The sequence below is a fragment of the Canis aureus genome, chromosome 21 (assembly GCF_053574225.1).
Source record: "Canis aureus isolate CA01 chromosome 21, VMU_Caureus_v.1.0, whole genome shotgun sequence".
NCBI lineage: Eukaryota > Metazoa > Chordata > Mammalia > Carnivora > Canidae > Canis > Canis aureus.
Window position 1 is genome coordinate 22,047,855 of NC_135631.1, and position 22,435 is coordinate 22,070,289.

At 46.1% G+C, this 22,435-nt stretch overlaps 1 protein-coding gene across 7 annotated transcripts in view; it reads left to right on the forward strand.

The window, feature by feature from the left end:
• KIAA1549L (KIAA1549 like) overlaps window positions 1-22,435 on the forward strand; it is a 267,232-nt gene that overhangs the window by 215,014 nt on the left and 29,783 nt on the right. For all 7 annotated transcript variants that reach the window (XM_077863535.1, XM_077863537.1, XM_077863536.1 and 4 more), the window contains 2 exons: window positions 604-733; window positions 21,963-22,313. In XM_077863535.1, coding sequence (XP_077719661.1) covers window positions 604-733; window positions 21,963-22,313 — 481 coding nt within the window. The remainder of the gene's footprint in view (window positions 1-603; window positions 734-21,962; window positions 22,314-22,435) is intronic.

Below are 22,435 nucleotides of genomic sequence, written 5' to 3' on the forward strand. Positions count from 1 at the left end.
TTGGATAGATGGATGGATGGATGGTTGGGTGGATGGGTGGATATGCTCCAAACTGCCTCTTGGTTTATGGCTCCTTAGCCCAGAAAGAAATCTGGGGAAGGTAGAAAAGAAAATCTATCAATAGTCAAGTATTAAGTGGCCCATTAGCCGCAGGGTTTATTAACTCAGTCATAGAACCCTGCGTGTGAAATCAGAAAGATTAAAAGGAGCAGCAGGCTCCTGAGTCAAGGGTCAACCAGAGCAAGTCTGTTTTTCTAGCGTTATCTGTCCTTGAGGTCAAGGGAGAGAGAGCCCCTGGCCTTGCCAGCAACAGAATTTCAGATGAAGCTGTAGCGTTGCAATTGGTTATCCTTACCTGGTTTCCATAAAAAGAGGATTTACAATTAAGCCAAATGGTTACAGCATCTGGGAAAACAAAAAACAAAAACAAACTTTGATTCCACTATTCCTATGGCCTCTGATGGCCAGAGAACAAATAGCATGAATCCTGAGATCTGCAAGGCAAATCCAAATCCTTCATTGGTTGCCTGTAGTTTGGATCAGTGGAGAATTCCATCTGTCAGGGCATTTGCTGCATCATAACAGTTGTTGAATTTTCTTCAGGCAACAGATGAAGAACTCTGTCTACCGAAGCCGGCAGTCTCTCAACAGCCCGAGTCCGGGGGAAACAGAGATGGACCTTCTGGTAACCCGAGAGCGACCCCGGCGTGGAATCCGTAACAGCGGATACGACGTAAGTCTCTGCTTTGCTTTCCCCTGAAAACCAAGGAGATAGAGCGTCCCATAATGTCTTGCTCTGCTGTATATTTGTGGAATTTAAAAGTGCACCCAAATGTTTTCTATTTTATTATTCCTTGTTACCAGTTTTGCAAAGGAAGACTACTTGGAATGTCTCAGAGTAGCAAATTATTGCTAAGAGGATTTTGATCTCTAAATCCATACATTTGATGAATAGTACATTATTGATCTTAAGTCAACAGTGATTCTAAATGTCCTTAATTTTTTCCCCTCTGTCCTTAAAACTCAGTAGGAACCACGACTGACTGTGGGTAAGAATTCATTTGAACACAGGCTTCTTTTCATCCATAGCAGTGTTGAGGAGTTGGATTTGTTCCTGATTTCATAACTCCTCAATATGCCATGGAAACAATCAGATGTCCAACAGAGCGATTTGGTGATTTCATATGATGAAGCCCAGGTTTATATGCAGTCATGTCTCCAAACCGCAAAAATTGTTCTAATCGCATCGAATTTCCTCAGATGAGGAGCTATAGTGGGGTGTCTTGTATCCAATGGCTCACATCCTGCTAATGTAGTTGCACCCATGAACTCACATCAGTGCTGCTCTGAGGAGGTGCTCAGTAATACATCACCCTGCCGCAGAACTTCACATGCCCTTAAATCTACTCTTAGGTTTTATGAAACAGGTTTTTTTCCCATTCTCCCAAAACATTTCTCTAATTACGAATAAAAGTTTTTTGTATCAAAAGTTATGATTCAAAAATGTCTGGATAAAGTGTTGTTATAATCTGTGAGGTTGTAATTTGAAAATGACTCTTGATTTCGTAAATATATTCTGCTAATTTGAAGGCAAGAAGGTCCCCCCACCCCCACTCCAGGATTGGTCATTGTTTGCCACAAAAGCTTAAAGTGGGGTTTTAATGGAACCTTAAAAAACAGATATTGTACCTATTTTGAACTTCTAGTTTACCTGAAATTAAGACTTGATGTTTGTGTTGATGGTGATAACCTTCTCTTTTATTTCTGTTTTCCTTTTTCATATAAAACCAATTGATAGTTTCATAAAATTCTAGATACTTTGGGCAAATTTCTTTTCCCCTCCAGGTGAAATTACTCAACATTAATATTTCTCCTCATAAAAATATTTTTTATACTAAACCCAGTCAGCAATTTGATAATCAGCCTGTGGTTAAAAATCAGGTATTTGAGTTCTCCAGTTAATCTATCCCTGCCAACAGTGAATATTTTTCCTTCAAGCCGATAGTTTGGGGGACTTATTTGCTCAGACATACCCAAGGTTTATGATAGGATTCTTTTTTTTTTTTTTTCAATATGATAGGATTCTTAATGTATTTCGAGATTGGAATTAATAGGTCTCTTGTGAGACTCTAGGCACAGACCTTTTTACAGTTTGAGGAAATAGGACAGTTTCCCTATTAGTCTTGAAAAGGGGGATCCGTGCAGGTTTTTTTCATCACTATGCCATGACTTGTAGTACTGACTTAATACTTTTAGAGTGCCGTGTTAGTACATTACTTACGGCGACAGAAGAAGGATGATTTTTAAAAGGAGGTTGCTCACCCCTCACAAACATGTATGAATGTTCCAATTATAGATTGCTTCAAGGGAAGCCCACTTCATTCTAATAGGTTTTTCTTAAATATACGTGTCCTGAGAATTGCATGTGGTCTCTGAAACATAAGCAAAGATAAGTTTCCTTAAGCCAAAGTGATCATCTAGGGACCAGTTTTTCGAGTTTAGACTGTCGTGTTCCTGCTTCTCCTCTTGTGATCACATGAAAAATAGCTATCATTTACTGACTGTGCATGATAGACCAGCCTCTATTCCAGTCTTTTTATGTGAATTATCCAATTGAATTTTCATAGGCAATCAGTCAGGGAAACACCCTCCTCACACCCCTTGTACAGGTGGGGAAACCAGGGCACAGAGTGGTTATACAGTTTGTCTACCGAACTCCAGAACCTATCCTCTCAACCACCATGCAGTAGGGCTTCCATATAAATTCATCACACTGTATCACATCATCATATATCCTAGACTTCTGCTCTCACAGAGAGGCTGGATGTCAGGTCTCACAGGACTTCTTGCACGGATAACTCACACAAGCAAAAAAAAAAAAAAGAAAAGAAAAAATGGACCCGCCGATAAAGGAGGAAAGGAAGAGAGTCACAGCTTTAAGCAATGCATTCATTTCCCAAACTCTTGATTTTCTAAAAACGCCAGGGCCCTCCTGACAAAAGAATCCCATCAGCCCAGCAGTGAGCAGGTCATTCGGTTGGAAGCATATCATTCCTCCTACTGGGTCTGGGGAGCTGAAAGCCAGGCCCAGATTTCCCGTCATTTCTGCCAGATTAGAGAACACTATGGGGATCTGCTCCTTGACCTGGTAGAAACAGAAGCACTGGGAGATTGATTCAATTTTTTCAAAGCTGACCGTGTTAGAATCCCTACAGGAAAGGCTGTATGTAGAAGTAAAGGAGTAAATAAATAAAGAAGCAAACCAACACACACAAAGCACAGGCAAATCTTAGCTCCAGGACTGAGGGCAGCCTGGAATTGTTTGAAAATGTTCCCATAGAGCAGGATGCGTTGGGGCCTGCCCAAGAGAGACTCTTGGCTCCAAGGGATTTTAGAATCACTGTGTTTTGCAGGAACAGTTCTTCTTCTTCTTCTTCTTCTTTTTTTTTTTTTTTTTAATTTATTCATGAGAGAGAAAGAGGGAGGAAGAGATAGAGGGAGAAGCAGGCTCCCCCCATGGAGCTGGGAGCCCGATGTGGGACTTGATCTCAGGACCCTGGGATCATGAGCTGAAGGCGGACGCTTACCAACTGAGCCACCCAGGCACCCCTGCAGCAACAGGGGTCTTTTTTTTTTTAAGATTTATTTATTTATTCATTCAGAGAGAGCAAGAGAGAGGCAGAGACACAGGCAGAGGGAGAAGCAGGCTCCATGCAGGAAGCCCCGTGTGGGACTCTATCCCGGGTCTCCAGGATCACACCCCGGGCTGCAGGCGGCGCTAAACCGCTTCGCCACCGGGGCTGCCCGCAGCAACAGTTCTTAACCTCTTGGGCCGTCTGACAGCTAAGGGAGGCAACACACTCCTGGCAGTTCCTGGGGCTCACCTGGTGAGTAATTTTCCAGAAGGTGGCACCCCCTTTGAGATGAAGGGGCGATTTTAGAAAGATGTCCCAAACCGATCCCTGCTAAAAGGCCACGCCGTATTTTTAAGCTAACTTTGGCCTTGAAATGAATTCCTCCCAGTGCACAAAGCAGGTTTCCCCCTATCAGCCAAGTCAGTAATCCCTTTATGTGGTTGAGGAATCAACCTTTGCTTCCAAAGGACAAGGAATAATCAAATCACTCCCCAGAAATAAAAAAGCACCTCTTCAATCTCAATTTGTGTGTGGAGTTTAAAAATGTGACGGGAATGGGGTCAGCTAAGTGCCTTGGCTGTGAGGGAAACTCTGAAACGGAAGGTTTGAATTGTAACTTTGAAAATGAATACTCCCCAGGGCATGGGAGTGGCTCAGTTGGTTAAGGGGCTGCTGTCTGCTCAGGTCATGATCTCGGGGTCCTGGGTTCGAGTCCCGCATCTTGCTCTCTGCTCAGTGGGGAGCCTGCTTTTCCCTCTCCCTCTGCCCCTCCCCATGCATGTGCTTCTGTGCTCTCTCTCTCTCTCTCTCTGTGTCAAATAAATAAAATCTTTAAAAAAGAAAAAAAGAAAGAAAATGAATGCTCCCCTCTCAGAAGTAGAGATCTTTACAGGCTCCTTGCTTTAGGTTTCTCTCCAGCACCTTGTCAAAGCTCCACACCCCAGGGGTGCTCACCAAGCCTTCTTGGGGAAACCCTGAAATGTGGCCAGAGTGTCTGAAAATGTTAAGGAGGATGATTGATCCCTCGATGCCTCTCAGAAGAGGGGATGTTGGGACGCCTGGGTGACTCAGTGGTTGAGCGTCTGCCTTAGGCTCAAATCGTGATCCCGGGGTCCTGGGATCAAGTCCCACATCAGGCTCCCTGCGGGGAGCCTGCTTCTCCCTCTGTCTGTGTCTTTGCCCCTCTCTCTGTGTCTCTCATGAATGAATAAGTTATATTAAAAAGAAGAAGAAGAAGAAGAAGAAGAAGAAGAAGAAGAAGAAGAAGAAGAAGAAGAAGAAGAAGAAGAAGAAGAAGAAGAAGAAAGAAGAAAGAAAGAAGAAAGAAGAAAGAAGAAAGTAGAGGAGGAGGAGGAGGGGATGTTGAAGGTTCCACTGGAGTGACCGCAATCACTGGCCATTCCAGAGACGTTCTTCAGGGAAATGATTGGAAATGTTAGTGAAAAACCAGCTGATTTTGCAATTGAGAAGTAGACCTACAAAAAGGGGGGACTGTGTCAGGCAGGGTCCGCTGCAGAAACCAGAAGACCTCGAGCTCTTTGAACAGACCAAATGTGCCCACGAGGAGTTAGGCGCTCACCGGGTCATTGGAGGGGGAGACCGACCCGGGGCTGGGGGAGCTGCCTCCACCCCCCATCCCCCAGCAGGACAGGACAGCAGGGGAGGTGGGGGCTCCCTGGGCACTACCAGGAACTCTGCACACCAGGCCTCCCGCTGACAGAAGCCGGGTCTCGGGCACCGCCACCGCCTCCCAGGGGACCGTGAGTCAGTGATGGCCCGTCAGCCTTGCTGTCCCCTCCACAGATAAAAGAGAGAGGAGAGGAGAATTACCAGCAGAGCAGAGCAGTACTGGGAAGCGGTGGGGAGAGCTAGAAGAGGCACATGTGGCAGAGGGGAAGACGGAAGCGTCGCTCAGAGCTCAGTCCCCACGGAAAGTCCTGGGCTGCCCTAATACTGCATGATGTTCCCAGTTAGGGTACATGATGTTAGGTAATGTTTCCAGGCATTACCCTGGGGGTAGCCCCACTCTGGCGGGAGAACCAGCAATCCAGGGAGTGGTTGCAGAACTCAGTCTAAACATTTTCTCCTTCAGAATCTTTTCCTTGACCTCATACCTATGGGTCTTGGTTTCTTTGGGAGGCAGATGGCTGGATTTGAGGATTTTGTCCTTCACTTCAGAGGTAACCTGCTTGTTGTCCCCTGGACTGGGCGCTGTTATGTTGACCCCGCTCTCATCACCATCACTCCCTTAGCATCGCACCCAGAACTGTCTTACATGTGTCCTCTCGTCTCAGCCCTTACTCTCCTCCAACCTCTGCCATTTAGCTTCAGCTGTTCATAAGCCTGGCTTGCTGTGTCATCTCAAGTTAAGTCAGGGGCTTGTAATCCTAAGGAAATACCCGTTAATAAGAAGTCCGTCTCCCTGGCTGAGCCCAGGGCAGAGAGGTGGAGGTGTTGGGTGGTTGGGGCCTTCTGGTATAGGCCAGATCTCACCAGGCCTTGGCTCTCCAGACACTTGCTAACCGCTCAAAGATGGATGCCACTTGGCAAGTGGGGAGCAGGAGGTGGATTCTTGTGGGCAGATTTGAGAGGGAGTGGGCCAGGTTTCAGGATGGCCTCATGATCTCACTTGGAGCCAGGCCTCCCTTATGGGTCCAGGACTTCCCTACCATGCGGGCAGTTTCCCACTGGGCAGGAGACAAGCGACTTCCTCTCTGTTGCAAGCACGCAAGTGCCATCTGCCTTTTCACTCTCTGATTCCCTGTGCTCTGAGCACTGCCCGCTTCTACTCGTGGTGCCTGCCTACCCGTCTTGCTTCTCCTGGACTCTGAGACCTCATAGCCGCCTTTTGGGGGGCGGCGGCGGGTGGGGCAGGAAAGCAGAGTCTATTGAGCAATAGTCAAAGCTCCCGAAGAGGGAGGCGACCTGAGAGGGTTGCCCAAGACCTCATAGCCTCTTATTGCAGGCCAGGGTCCCCTGTGTGCTCTGGGTGTGGACACCTGCAGGGGAGGAAGGAAGCAGGAAAAAGCAGAGCTGAGATCTGGGCTGTGGTACAGCTACTACAAGGCCGCAGCTCAGCCCGCGTGGGCCTGCCGAGTTGTTCCAAGCGTGCGTGAAGCGTCTGGGCTCTTGTACTCCAGCGCTGACCAGTCACTGGGTGTCCTTGGGTCAGGCAGCTCTCTTTAGCCAAGGACAATTCCTGCGGAGGGAGTTGGCATTGCCGATTGCCACCAGCGCCCAGGGAGAGCAAAGACCATTCCCAGCTGGTGGCAGCGTGCCCAGCAGCTGGAGGAGAGGGCTCCCTGGCCTGAGCAGAGCACCGCTCCACGCTAGACCCCCCCGGCCCCGGGTGCTCCTTAGCCCCCGTGAGACCCCGAGCCCCCGCTGGAGCCGGAGGCCAGAGGACTAATGAGAATCCCTTGGGAACTGCCACCGCTCTCATTTCCTCTGGCAAACATTTACCCAGGGCTGTGGAACCATGTGGCATCCGTGAATTCAGCAACAGGGGCCCTGAAAGACAAAGGGAAACATTCAAATGTTGCCAAAAAATTAGCTTTTGAATATATTCTGTTCATATTGTACATTAGAGATGACTCATTTCTTTTCAGGTACTACTCTGTAAGATTGTATACACGGCGGGGGGGGGGGGGGGCTGCCTTTGGCTCCTGGGATCCGGGTCCCCCACCCCCGCATTAGGCTCCCTGCTTAGCAAGGAGTCTGCTTTCCCTTCTCCCACTGCCTGCAGCTCCCCTGGCTTATTCTCTCCCTCTCTCTCTCTCTCTCTCTCTCTCTGCCTCTCTCTCTCTCTGTCAAATAAATAAAATCTTTTTTAAAAAAAACAAAACAAGGGCAGCCCGGGTGGGTCAGCGGTTTAGTGCCGCCTTCAGCCCAGGGCCTGATCCTGGAGACCCGGGATCGAGTCCCACGTCGGGCCTTTCCAAGATTTTACTTTCTTTGACTTTTTTTTTTTTTTTTACTTTCCCTGATTTCTACTTTCTCTGCTGGCGTTAGCATGCAAGCCCCACAGGTGATTCCACTGCACTACCTGGGCCAGGCTCTCTGGAGAAGAGAAAAATAGAGTCCCCTGAGCACTTGCCCCCGGTGCTTTTCCACACTAGGGGAGGAGACAGGTGGGAACAGGAGCAACAGGCTGTGGCAGTGAACTTGTGTAGGAGGAGGGAGATGGGAGACCTGTTCCTGTCGGTGCCACAGCTGCGACCCGTCCAGTCCCCAGTACTGACCACTGAGCAAGCTGCCAAACAGCTGACAGAGGAGTCCTAAAACCCACCTTGTTTCAAATCCTTCAGTAGCTCCCGACAGCTCTCAGGGTAGGATTCAACCCTCAGCTTGTGGCTCAAGACTCGTCTGCTCTGGCTGGCTCGGGCTTGCCCTCCAACAGATGCTCGCCACCTCCTAATCCACCCTTGGCTCCGGCCCTATGCGCCCTTCCCGCATTTGTCATGTGGACCCATGTTCGTCCCTCTGCTCAAGACATCCTTTCCCACCTACTTCAAGCAGCCAGAGTTTCTCAGTCTCAGCACTGTCGGGTTTGGGCCTGGATAATTCTCTGTGTGGAGGGCTGTCCTGTGTGTTGTAGGATGTTTGACATCTCTGGCCTCTCCCACCAGCTCCCATAGCACCTCCAAAGTTGTGACATGTTTCCAGACATCACGCTGAGGGCAGACCCACTCTGGGGTGAGAACCAGTGATCCCAGGCAGTGCTTACAGAACTCAGTCTAAACATTTTCTCCCCCAGAGTCATTTCCTTGTCCCCATATCTATGAGTCTGACTTGGGGTACCTGCCCTAGTAGCATAGTATAGTATCCCTTTTTCCTCAGCCCCATCGAAACCCTCACGCCTGGTCTTCCATCTGTAGATTTCCTTGTGTTATTTTCCCCATTTGACTCGTCAAGGACAGGAATCATGTTTTATTCATCCTGGAAACCTCAGCACTGTGAATAGGAACCGGCGCATAGTAAATTCAGTGTCTCTATTTGTTGAGCAAATGAACAAGTGTGTCAACCAGAAGAGGTGACTCCTGAGCTGAGACTTGAAAATATAGGGCAGATTTACAACTCTGAGCCATATAAACATTTGATGTGACTGGCTTATGAAAAGCCTAGACAAATGTCTGTAATTGTTTTAAGTTCCATCTAAATAGTGGTTATCAGTTAGGATGTTTTGCCTAAAATAACAGAAAACCCAACCCTCATCAAATGATCTTAAATAAGGAAGGGAATGTATTGGGTACAATAAATCCAGGCACGATTTGATTGAGGCTCCAGTTACATCTCTGTGCATTGTGCAGTACTGTCCTTACGTGCCGGCTTCATCCACAGGTTGGCTCTACTGGGAAGTGGCTTCAGTGGCCCTGGCCCCACATCTCCATACTACATTGCTTCTTTCCAGCCATGAAACAGAGCCTATGGCTTTTACTCTAACTGAGCCTCCAAAAGTCAAGTGCCCACTCCTGTATCCATCGCTATGGCAATGGGGGTGGAAGGCTTACTCTGATTGATTTAACCCAGTCAGACCTCACCAAGGGAGCTGGGGCAGGCTAGTTGCCCCCAGACCCCTTGGCTAAGATGCGGGGAGAGTAGCAGATGCTGCTGAGTTCATCACAGTGTCCACTACGTGAGAAACATGGGTAGTTGGGCCTTTAAAGGAGCAAAACCAGCATAACCTCCCATGTCTCTCATCCCTCCGGTCTTAGCCTCTCATCTTTGGTTGGCCCTCTGTAAAAAGATAGTTGAGTGTGGTGAAGAGGCAGTGACCACTGTTCCTTCTGGGTTCAGGATGGCCTGGCTACAGTCAGAGGTTGTGTTTTAGGGGCAGCTAGAGGGAAAAAGAGGGATTTGGTGGATGTGGCTTTTTCAAGACCTGAAAAGAGAAAAAAAGGAGATCTCAGTGGGTGGTTGGAGAGAGGCTATTTTGCTATGGAATGGTGTCGACTCTCAAAACTGACCTGTCTCCTTGCTGCCCACAGCACCAACTCAGCTAAGAAGATGAGCAAAAGCAGGCGATGGCTCCCCTCAGAAGCGCACAGTGAAATAGCTTCCCATGAGCCAAAGCCATTCTTCTGTGTTTACTTTCAAGTTGAATCCTTTTCAAAAGATATTTTTAATTGACTGTAGCTCATGTATCAGTGTTAGCAAGCAGTGCTGTGTAATGGTCAAGCTCGTGGCCTCCGGAGCTCGGCTGGCCTCAAATTCCAGCTCAGCTACTTCCTAGCAGTGTGGGTTTGGGTTACTCCACCTCTCCATGCTTTAGTTTTCTCATCTATAAGATGGGGATACCTGCCTTCTAGGGTGGTTGTAAGAATTAAGTGAGTTAATGCAGGCAAAGCACATAGAAAACACAGTGAACATTAGCTGTTTTAATTATGGCTAACAGATTCCATAAGGGAGAAAGGGATATACTATTTTTTGTCTCTCTTCCATCCTAACCCTGTAAAAGACATCTCAGGACTGCGATGAATTTTGTCACACGTTGTGGTGTTGTGATTTATAATAAGAAATATCTATTTGGTTTCCTGGCACAGAGCTCCAAAAACTTTGGAATTTCCTAAGCGTTGAGAATTTTAACGTATCTTCTGTTATGTTAATAAGGTGACTTGGAAAACACCTAAGGGTAGGGGCTGGTTGCCCACAGAGCCAACTGCGAATATGATTAGGGGATTGGAACTTTCGGTGAAATTTGCAATTTTGCTGAGACTTTTAAAAATTCCATTTGCATGCCTGTTGCAGAAAAGAAGTCACCAAACCAGGAATTTGAACCCTCCTACCTGTTCTGAAGGGTACTGATCTCCTTTTATTGTCAGAGAAGTTCTTGAGATGTAGGCTCAGGAGGAAGCTGCTGCCTGCACCTGTGCCCTGAGAATGCTTCTCCCCACTAGAGGAAGGGAAAACTCTCTGGACTGTGTCCTGGAGAGTGTGGCCTTGTAAGGCATCTATCCACTTTGGGGCTCATAACTCAAGAAAGTCTTTTTTTTTTTTTTAAGATTTTATTTATTTATGATGAGGCGGGGCAGAGACACAGGCAGAGGGAGAAGCAGGGTCCATGCCAGGAGCCTGACGCAGGACTTGATCCTGGGACTCCAGGATCGCGCCCTGGGCCAAAGGCAGGCGCTAAACCGCTGAGCCACCCAGGGATCCCCAAGAAAGTCTTGAATAAATGGCCTTAATGATGTGAAAATGTTGGGGTTAGGAGCGAACGGACAAGAACGAATTCTTGAGATGTCTTAAGTGCAAAAAGGTGTTTTTATTAAAGCACAGAGTCTAGACCTGTGGGCAGAAAATGCTGCACCGTCAGGGTCTCTCTTCTGTAGGATCACGAGGAGTGGCCCCAACTTTCTAGTTGGGAGGGGTCAGGGAGAGCATAAGTCTCTAAGGAATTTGGAAACAAGGTTTCCAGGACCTTGATGGGGCCAGCTGTTGTTAGGAGAAGGTCCTATACTACCGTTTACCAAAACTTGAGTCATGAGACCTTTCAGATGTCTATCAGGGGGCCATATGCTTGGGGGATGATTGCTAACATGTATCTTGTGGGATAGAGATAAAGGAAGTTTCAGGAATGTTTATATGTTAAAGGAGACTTACCAGCATCTCGGAAGTCAGGATAATGTTAAGCTAAGATCACCATTTGCCTTTAGCAAAGTATGAGCATCGAGGCAGTTGAGTTCCTAGAAGATCACTCTGCCTGTCTCCAGGACTTGTCAGTGGGCTGTAAAGTGTAAGGAAATTTAAATTTTTTTCTTTTGCCTGTGTTCCCCACATCAAGAGCCCTTCATCCCTCCTCTTCACCTCCATTCTAGATAAGGCTGTCAAATGTGGTGTCTAAGTCTGGCCTCTCTCCTGATGGGATGTGGACCCCCAAATATGGGGTGACAATTAGGTAGAAGCTCGTGGCTGGCTCCCGGAGGGTGGTTGAAAGAATTCACCTGAGGCAGAACAAAGGAAATAGAATGTTAAAAACACTGCAAGGGAGCTGGAGGGTAGGGCAGCAGAGGAGAGGCAGTGGGTGGTGGGTGGGGGCCGTTTTTAGAGAGGGAAGATGAGGTATGGCGATGTATGGAATTTTACCTTTCTTGGGTAACTGTGCCTAGGTGTAAGTAGCCCATTGGTCAGTTGGGGCCTGTAGGTATTTTGAGGCGGGTCACCTGCTCAGCCTGTCGTTCTCAGCCAGGGCTTCACCCTGGGGCCCTTTCAGCTTACATTCCATTGCTCAAGCCTGTTTGCTGTAAAGTGGCCTCTACATCTAGTTCATTTTGGACACTTGGAAATGCCTTTTACTGATACAGGATTTTTTTTTTTTTTTTTTTTTTTTTTTTTTTTTTTTTTTTTATGATAGTCACAGAGAGAGAGAGAGAGAGAGAGAGAGAGAGGCAGAGACACAGGCAGAGGGAGAAGCAGGTTCCATGCACCGGGAGCCTGATGTGGGATTCGATCCCGGGTCTCCAGGATCGCGCCCTGGGCCAAAGGCAGGCGCCAAACCGCTGCGCCACCCAGGGATCCCACTGATAGAGGTTTTTGAGCAGAAATCCTCCAGGCTCTCTTTTAAGATGAATTTCCATTTATTCATTTAACTAGTATGTATTAAAGTCCTACTATTTGCCATTCTGGGATGCAGCAGGACACATTAAAGAGTCCCCACCCTCAGGGAGCTTATATTCCAGTAGGAAGAAAAAGTAATAGGCGCCTGAGCCCATAGATGTACAGCCCAGTGGCAGAAATGCTACAGAAGAGTATAAAGCAAGAGGAAAACAGGAAGTGCTCTTTTCAGTTGACCCTGGGGCAGGTTCTCTGGGAAAGTGACTTCTGAGCAGAGACCTGAAATGAGGGAGCTTGCTAGGCTAGCCCTTGGGGGAAGAGCATTTGGGCCGAAGGAACAGCAAGTGGGAGGGCCCAGGGGAAGATGTGTGCCTGGGGAGCTCAGAGAACATCAAGGAGACCCAGGTAGCAAGATGCCCCTTCTTGGTAAATAAGGGGTCTTGGCTTTGACTCCTTGCTTTGTTTCATCCCCACATCTCATCTCTCAGCAAGTCCTGTCAGCTGTCTTCCAGAACATTGCTCAAGCTTGTCCATAGCTTTTATGTCCATGACCACCCTAATTCAAGGCCCTGCCATTTCTCCTTACCTGGATTGCTGCAAGAGCCTTCTACTTCACCTTCTGTAAATGCCAATCACATTTCTCCCTTGCTTGAAATTCTTCGAGAGTTTCCCAGTGCCCTTTGAAAACACTCCCGCCTTCTTGCTGTGGCCTTCAAGATTCTAAGTGATCTGGTTCCCGCCAGCCTTTCTAACCCATCTCCTGACAGTTGTGGCTCCAGCCACACACGGTCCATGTATTAGCTCCGGCTGCCCTAACAAAGTGCCACACACCTGGTGACTTTTAAAGCAATGGAAATTTATTTTCTTACAATTCCAAAGGCTGGATGTCTAAGATCAAGAAGTTGGCAGGGTTGATTCCTTTTGGGGGTCATGAGGGAAGGATCTGCTCCAGGCTCTTCTCCTTGGATCCTAGATGGATGTCTTCTCCCTATCTTCATAACATCTTTCCTCTTTTTTTTAAAAAAAAGATTTTTATTTATTTATTCATGAGAGACAGAGAGAGGCAGAGACACAGGCAAAGAGAGAAGCAGGCTCCATGCAGGGAGCCTGATGTGGGACTTGATCTCGGACCTTAGGATCATAATCTGAGCCAAAGGCAGACGCTCAACCACTGAGTCACCCAGGTGCCCCACCCCCACCCCCCATCTTCCCTCTTTACATGCCTGCGTCCAAATCTCCTCTTCTTATAAGGACACCAGTCATATTGAATGAAGCCCCACTCGAATGGCCTCATTTTAACTTAATTACCTCTGCAAAAACCTCATCTCCAAATACAGTTTCTTTTAAAGGTACCTGGGTTAGGACTTGAACATATGAATTGGCAGGGGGGAGCGAGGTTCACAATTCATCCTACAACAGCCCACCTTACTCTTTCTGAAATACTAAAAGTCCATCTCAGGACTTTTTCATAAGCTTCCCGGTGACCTTCACATGGCTAACCCCTTCTTCTCTTTCAGGTTTTCAAAACTGTCACCTCTTCAAAGAGGCCTTCCCTGACTATCCCCAGAGAACTAGCTATGTTGCCCAAGCCATCTTGTTTTGTTTTATTCAGGCAAAATCTATATATGATAAAATGTATAGGTCTTTAGTGTACAACTGGATGAGCACTGACACATGTATGTACCCTTATAACCACCAGTCTGATCAAAATATAGGACATTTTTATAACCTCCTGAAAGTCACACAGCATGCCTCCCATTAGCAACTACTTTTCTGATACTTACCCTCATAGTTTTACCTATTCTTGGACTTGATATAAATGGCATTATTTGGTATGTACTCTTTTGTGTCTGACTTCTTGTGCTCTGAGTTCACCTATGTTGGGGATGCCTGGGTGGCTCTGTCGGTAAAGCATCAGACCCTTGGTTTTGACTCAGGTCATGATCTCAGGATCGTGAGATTGAGCCCCACATCAGCATGGAGTCTGCTAACGGCTCCCTCTGTACCTCCTCCCTGTTCTCTCTCTCAAATAAATAAATAAATATTTTTTAAAAAGAATTCACCTATGTTGTTGCATGTATCAAGTGTTTTTTAATTACCGAGTACTATTCTGTTGTATAAATATACCTCTGTCTACTATTCTGTTGTTGGACATTTGGATTGTTTCCAGTTTGGAGCTACCAGAAAACATTGCTATAAATATTTTCATGTAAATATCTTGTGAATGGTCTGAATTTTTCCATCCCCTTAAATTTTTTTTTTTAACTTTTATTTATTTATGATAGTCACAGAGAGAGAGAGAGAGGCAGAGACACAGGCAGAGGGAGAAGCAGGCTCCATGCACCGGGAGCCCGATGTGGGATTCGATCCCGGGTCTCCAGGATCGCCCCCTGGGCCAAAGGCAGGCGCCAAACCGCTGCGCCACCCAGGGATCCCTCCATCCCCTTAAAATTTATAGGTTCAAATCCTAACCTCCAAAATGTTGGTATTAAAAAAAAAAAAGTGTTGATATTAGGACATGGGGCCTTTGGGAAGTGATGAGGTCATGAGTGTGAAGGCCTCATGTATGGGGATCAGTGCCCTCAGACAAGAGACCCTAGAGAGCCCCCTCCCTCATTTGAGGGTACAGTGAGAAGTCTGTAGCCAGGTAGAGAACCCTCACCCATACTCAGACTTCCAGCCTCCAGAACTGTGAGAAATACATTTCTGTTGTTTATAAGCAACAGGTCTGTGGAATTTTGTTCTGGCCACCTGAATGGGCCAAGACAATGTTTTCATTTATCTTGGATAAATCAGTAGGAGTGGAATCTCTGGGTCATAAGGTATATGTTCAACTTTTTAAGAAACTACAAACAGGTCTATGAAGTATGTGTGCTATTTGACCCTCCCGCCAGAAATGGGACAGTTCAGATTTCACTCCTCAGCCTCATCAACATTTGCTGTTATTAATCTTCTCAACTTTAGTCATTCCAGTAAATGTGAAATGATATGATTTCCCTAACTACTAGTGGCGTTGCATACTTCGACATGTGTTTATTGGATATGTTATGGATCTTCTTTTATTGGCAATCCTATTCCAGCCTTTTGTCCAATTGTTAAGTTGAGTTGTATTTTGTTCTTCATGTGTAGGAATTATGTATATATTCTGTATATAAATCCTAGCATTTTTCTCCTGGTCCATGGCTTGTCCTTTCATAAGGAGTCTGATGGAAAACTAGTTTTTACTTCTGATAAAGTCTTAGGGCTATAGAATATGCTCCATGACAGGCAAAAGGACGGAGCTGTGTCCTGTGTTGGAATACTCTCTAGAAAGAAGGTACTTGGGTGTCCCAGCGGGCTGTCATTTCCTTCAAGTTTGTTCTGCAGTATTCAAAGAGAAGCTGAAGTCACATGGATACTTGGCCCCTGTGTGGGCCATCCTGGTATGCTCTTTTGAGAACAACACTGAAAAGATCACAGATTCTTATTCTTTCCAGTAGGTATCCAAGCTCAAGCCCTGAGGGGTTGGTGGGGGTGGGCTGGGTGGGTGGGTGATTCATGTGTTCAGGTATGGAGAATAAATGGCCTTAAGTTCTTCTGAAAACCTGTGGCCTTTGCTGCTAAATGATGATATATCCTAAGAGTCCAAGATCTTCCTTATATGCATATCCTCCCTCTGACCCCATAATTAAACTTCTAGGGGTTTAAACTTCTAGGGGCTGAATCCATGGTTATGTTCAGTGTTAATCACAAGTATACTTATTTCAGCTTTGTTTCTATTGTAAAATATTAGGACACCACCTATAGTACTGGACTATTACATGGAGCCTGAAAACTCCACAGAGCAGAATGCTATGAAATCATGAAGGTTATTCCCTTATATAATAATGGAATATATATAATATATATATTTACTGGCAGAGCGATTTCACAACATTGTTGTATAAAAAGGGTCTCAAAATCTTATGTATAATCCCATTTTATTAAAAAACCTTATATATGTATATATGTGCATACATATGTATGTATATTTGTATATTCTGTTTATAAAAGTGTGACCCAGATGGCTCAGGCTGTGTGTCTACATCAACAAAAGTAATTTTTAAATACGTCTATTCCTTTCCTCATATTTTTCATGTACATGAAGGCTATTGTATCATGCCCAGTAATACTTCTAAAATTCCCTGAATTTCTCTCTCGTTGTATCAGAGCTGCTTCTCCACCTCTCTCCAAAATCCCACTTAAAAATCCTTCAGCCCACCCCCTTCTGCCTGTAGGGTCCACCCCATTTCCTATTCTCCATCACAAAAGCCAGAGATTCTGTGTGGCCAATGCTAGGCCCTCCTGGGAAGAGGGGAGGGGAGAAGCAGCAGGGCCAAGCCTGAACTCTTTGTATTGGCCCAGGATGGGGTAGTGGGAATGAGAATTAATGGGAGTGGGGGAGTATTGGCAATGCTCCAGCATTGATAATCTTCCTCCTATTTCATATGTGTGGGAAACATCTGGAAGGATGTGTACAAAGGCCAAAACATTAACAGTAGTTATTTCTAGAGGTAAGATTAGAGTGGATTTTAATTGTCTTCTTCTTGCTTCTCTGTTTTCTAATTTACTGCCATGAACAGACATTCCCTGATTAATTTTTAAAAATTTTTATTGAAGTCCATCTTGATGAACTTATAAAAATAATAATAATAATAAAATAGTTCCCCAGTGCTTCGAGAGGTTGGAAAAACAAGAGTGGTAAACTTCAAGTTAAAGAGGTTTCAAAATACATTCTGTGTCTCAGACTCAGCCCTCAACCTTGTAGCCAAGCCAACCAGCAGCCGACACCAGGGGTTTGTCTTTGCTCCTGTCTCCCCCTTTTTGCCAAATAAAAGCAAAAGGTATTTTCAGAGATGTGCAAGTTAGGGAGAAGGGCTTGGGGCAAGGTAAGCAAGTTGAGCGAGTATAGACATGATATACCTTATCTGGAAAATGGCTACAACCATCTGGTCCTCGGGGATGGGTGAGGAAAACCCAGGTCAAGGCTTGCCCATGACAGGTCTTCCAGTAGATTTGAGCACCTGCTATGTGAAGTTCTGTCACTCATCCGGGACATCTGACAATCTCTCAGATCATCAGATGATTCCTGCTTCTAGCTTTGGGCTTGGGCTTAGATTGGAGAGTGTAGATATAGGCCTGAGACGTAGGCTCAGCACTGTAGGAGCTCATCCCCATCTATGCGATGAGGCACATAACAACAATAACAGCAGCTAATAATTATTAAATGCTCACTCTTAGAAGAGCTTTCTGTGTATATATAGGTGTTTTCCATTTTTCAAGGAATCTGTTAGTAATTATCTTATGATATGTCCTCCTGGTCACAGAAGTCTGTTTGTCCCATCTGTCACAGCCCATATCGGTGGTATGGCAATCAATCTGTTTAGGTATATACAATAGGTAACAGCTTGGGGGCTGGAATCAGACTCTCTGGGTTCAGATTCCAGCTCTGCCAATTATAGGCAACATATTCAATGCCCCAATTTCTTCATCTATAACAACATAAGGACAATAGTTGCTACCTCATAGGTTATTGAGAGAAAAAGAATGAGGGGTGCCTGGCTGGCTCACTCGGTAGAGCATGCAACTCTTGATCTCAAGGTTGCAATCTTGATCTCAAAGTCTCCAATCTCTACATTGGGTATAGATATTAGAAATAAATAAACTTAAAAAAAAAAGAAAAAGAGTGACTATATATAAAGCACTTAAAACAGTGCCTGGCACATAAGCTGTAAATAAATGTTAGCTGGTATGATTATTGCTCTTGTCTTTGCTGTTTGTCTTCTCCTATAGTCTAGGAGCTTCTTGAGGGGAGGGTCACCATCTTATTCATTGGCTGTATCCACAACTCCCAATACAGGGCCTCATTGAAATAATATTTGTCTATTAAATAAGAGCAAATTTATCACTGCTCACATCTTTCAAGGTGAGGAAGGAAGTTGGGCAGGGCTATTTCCTTCATGAATAGACATGAGATTCCCCCAAGAATGAAGATAGGAAGAGGAACCCGGGCCTCCTGGAGCACATAGAGTCCAAGAAACAGTAAATGTGAGAATCAGAAGGTCCTTCCCAGATCAAAGTTTAGCACCTCCATTTGACAGATGAGGAGACTGAGGCTTTGGGAGTTCATGTGACTTGCCCATTCTCTATACAGCTCATCAGCATTGGGGTGAATGTGTCAGGGAGTGTGGACCCTTTATCCTAACCTCATGGTCTACCCCATGGGCAGTTGGACAGAATTTCTTATTGGTTTAATTTCCCAAAGTTTTTTTGAGTATGCCATGTGCCTTATGCTAAGCTCCTAAGAGATAGGTGAGATGGGCTCAGGGAGCCTCCAGATTTGGGCAAGATGGATATTAAATAAGCAAATACAAGTGTGATGAGGGGGGAGCCCAGGGTATAATGACAGTTTGTCTTGTTTCTATCGGTAGATGTCTAGAGACTGAAAAACCATGTGAGAACAGCGGGAAGACAGGAAGAGGCTGGAGCAAACCTACTGAGGTCACTTGGGGTATTGAACATTGGGCCCTCCAGCAAAAAGGAAGCTTCCTCCCATACAAAATGGAAACTCTGGGGTGGGAAGCAGAAGTTGACTTCTGCTGGGGAAGTTATGGGGTGGATGCAGTGGAAGCCTGGAGAAAGGGTCTCTACCTTCTCAGCGAAGGTCATATCTCCCCACCAACCTTACTCGAAGAACCCCCCAAGCTGGCACGGCCCTACCCCAGAGCTCCTGGGAGATTGGCAGAACAGGGAGTTGTTGCTAAGAAGTATATTTTTGCCCTGCTTAAGGTACAACTATAAATTCACATAACAGATCCACCAATATGACTGGAAATGCATAGCACAGCTCAGGTGTGGGAAAAATTGTAGCTCCCCCCAGTGCCATTAATCTTCCACCTGGGAGTAGTTTAGCATTAAGCATCCATTATTTATTAGGGAGACAGGGATGTAGAGAGGAAAGGCAGCATGTGGGTAGCAACCAGCATTGATGGGGAAATGTAAGAGGCAACGTGGTGCAGCCAGATGTCAAGGGACAGCAGCTGGGAGAGCAAGGCTCTGCACCGCCACCCATGGAGGACTTTGGATAAGTCCCTTAAACCCTGGCCTTGACTGCCTCATCTATAAAATGGGGCTTGGATTCCATGGTCTCCTAAAATCCTTCCGGGGTCTGAAATGTTGTCCAAAATGTCCTCTGCGTTGTGAAGGGAAAATTGTTTTCAGAAGTTGCATTCACTACCCTAGAAGGTGTCACCACGCCATCAGGGAGCACGTTTCCAGGAGAGCCATCTCCAGCCTTTCCCTAAAGATCCCCAATTTGTAAGAGCCCCATGGGGGCAGGCACCCAGGTATGAAATGCCTTTGAGTGTGTTTATCGTGGCAAAAGTAATTTTGCATTCTACTCCATAAGCTATTTTTGCTTGTGTTCCTATAAAAACCATATTCTCAATTCTTACTTGGAGATGTTTGTTGATAAATCTAGACCTGAAGGATTGACAGAGAACCTCATCTTTTGATCTTGAACCATGGCCACGCCTTGACTCTGGGTGATAGGATTACAGAAAATGTCTCACTTCTCAGTGTTTTATGTCTTTTCTGTTTCTTCTCTAATCCACTTATACTCATTTAATACTAAAGGAAAGTGAATAAGTTTTCAAAATAGGAAAGATAACAAATTTCTGACCTTCCACATATAGATTTTAAGGAGAGAAAGATCCCTTTATATGAATGAGTTCTCTGGCGACATTTTCATGGTGTGCTCTATCTCATAGATCCAAGAGATTGGTGCACAGCAATTAGATGAGAAACGGGTGCAGTTGAATGTATAAAGGTAATAACGACAGGGTGACAACGGTGACTACCGTGTTGCCGTACACTGCTGTTCTAAACCCTTTGTACGTATCAGTGGACTTAATGCTTGGAAGACCCCTGGAGGCACATGCTACTTTCTTCACTTTCCACATGAGGAACTGACACAAGAGAAAGTGAAGTCACTTTCCTGGTTGGAACATCTTTTATGCCCTGGCTTCTATCTTCTCAACACACCTTTTAGGTCTGGCCTTGCTACAGCATCTGCTCGCCGCAGCAGCAACTTGACCACATCACCTTAGCAGTCACTTAGCTTTTGCTTCTGCACTGAGGCTTCTCTGTCTCTGTTGCAAGGGATATCCATGGGAGCCCATCGCACCCACGTGGCACCTGCACAGATCTCAGAGTGCAAGGACACTTTCTGGAGCAACTCTTGACAGATGGAGGATGAGAGCTGTTGAACAAAATTTTGCTATACAGTCCTAAACCATGTTCTGCATGGTTCCTTGGTGGGTCCCCAGGGGGATTAAGCCTCAGTTGCCCACAGCAATCACTGATTTTAGTACTTGCCTTTGGTTGGCTTTTTTCCCTTCCCCCAGTTTATTCATTCTAAGCCCTGACTCCTATTCCCTGGAATTGTTTTCCAAAATCAATGATCTGTATATAAAGGATGTCTCAGGTCCTGTTTTATGGGAGAACGTATGCTAAGACATTGCCCAAGATCACCCAGCTGTTAAATTGTGGCACCCAGGTAGGAGCAGATTCATTTTATGTAAAATAATAATAATCACCCAGAACCAGAATATAAATACATAAATCTTTTTAAATGGGTATGTGTGTACAGAGGAGGAGTTTACAGGCACACCTAGATAGGCTTGGGAGTGGAATAAGTCATACCAAAGGTTAATGGATTTTTAGGGTTTTTTTCCCCTCTTACTTATCTGTATTGTTTCATTTTGCTAAAGTGGCAGCGTGTCACTTATGTCATGGATGGAGAGCAGGATGGCAAACTGATCTATGCTGATTTACTCTCACGGAACCCTCAAGTTATTTTAGCAAACAATAGCAGCCATGGAACATGCTTGAGTGGATGTGGACCTAGGACTCTCCCACAACCTCACTCTCAGGGTACCACAAAAGCAAGTCTCAGATCAAGAGACCAAGATGTAGGCAGACTTACTCAATAAGCATTCATCAGCAGGCGAGCCTAAGATAGTCTGCGCAGCCTGCTCTGAAAGCTGATGACACCCCAGCCTCTGCCCACTTAGGTTGTGCTGCTGCTTCCTAAGTGAAAAGTTCACTGGAGGAAAACAAGAGAACATTCTAGATCAGTTGGTCTCAAACTTGAGCAGGCACGAGAGTCTCCTGAAGGGCTGGCTAAAGTGCAAGGTGCTGGGCTCTGCTCCAGAGCTTCTGATTCAGTGTACCACACTTTGAGATCAGTGTTCTAGAAGCAGGATTCTGTTGCTCTCTCTGATAAAACTGGCATCGGGCAGCCAGCAGGTCCCTAAATGGCTCAACAAAGGACCATTTAGAGAGTCCAGAGTCTAGAGCATCAACCATTGAGGTATAGACTACCAGATGCTCTTGATTCTTTTTTTTTTTTTTTTTTAGGCTCTTGATTCTTTTACCTGAAAGGCATGAGGGTCCATACCACTAATGTCAATGAAAAGCCATTTCTCATCATCCTTAGGCCAGTTAGCAAAGCCTGCTGCATCCCTCGAGCTCCAGTGGAGCACACCTGGAGAGCTGGCATGTAGCCTTAGGAACACAATGCTAGCTGATCACCCCTGTGGGGTGAATTTCTGGATGGGGTCCCTGGGTGATAACATAAATGAACACTATACCTAATAGCATGTGTTCAAGCTGAATATTTTAGGGTAAAGTGCAGACAACATTGATGGGAAGGAAACATTCACTAACAAATCAATGGGCATGTGTTCGATCCCACAGACGGAGCCTGAGATCATAGAGGAAACCAACATTGACAGAGTTAACGAGCCCCGGGGCTACGCCAGGTCGAGGCAGGTGAAAGGCCACTCGGAGACCTCCACGCTGAGCTCCCAGCCCTCCATCGATGAGGTCAGGCAGCAGATGCACATGCTGCTGGAGGAGGCCTTCAGCCTGGCATCCGCGGGCCACGCAGGCCAGAGCCGGCACCAGGAAGCCTACGGCTCAGCACAGCACCTGCCCTACTCAGAGGTGGTGACCAGCGCTCCGGGGACCATGACGCGGCCCAGGGCAGGGGTGCAGTGGGTACCCACCTATCGCCCAGAAATGTACCAGTACAGTCTGCCTCGGCCGGTAAGTCCAATGTCCCACCCACCTGCCACCAGCAGGTTAGTTCTGCCCAGCGTGCTCCCACAAGGGTCTCAGAGCGGGGACTTCCCGGGACAAACCACCTTGGGATTTGGAGCTCTCATCCC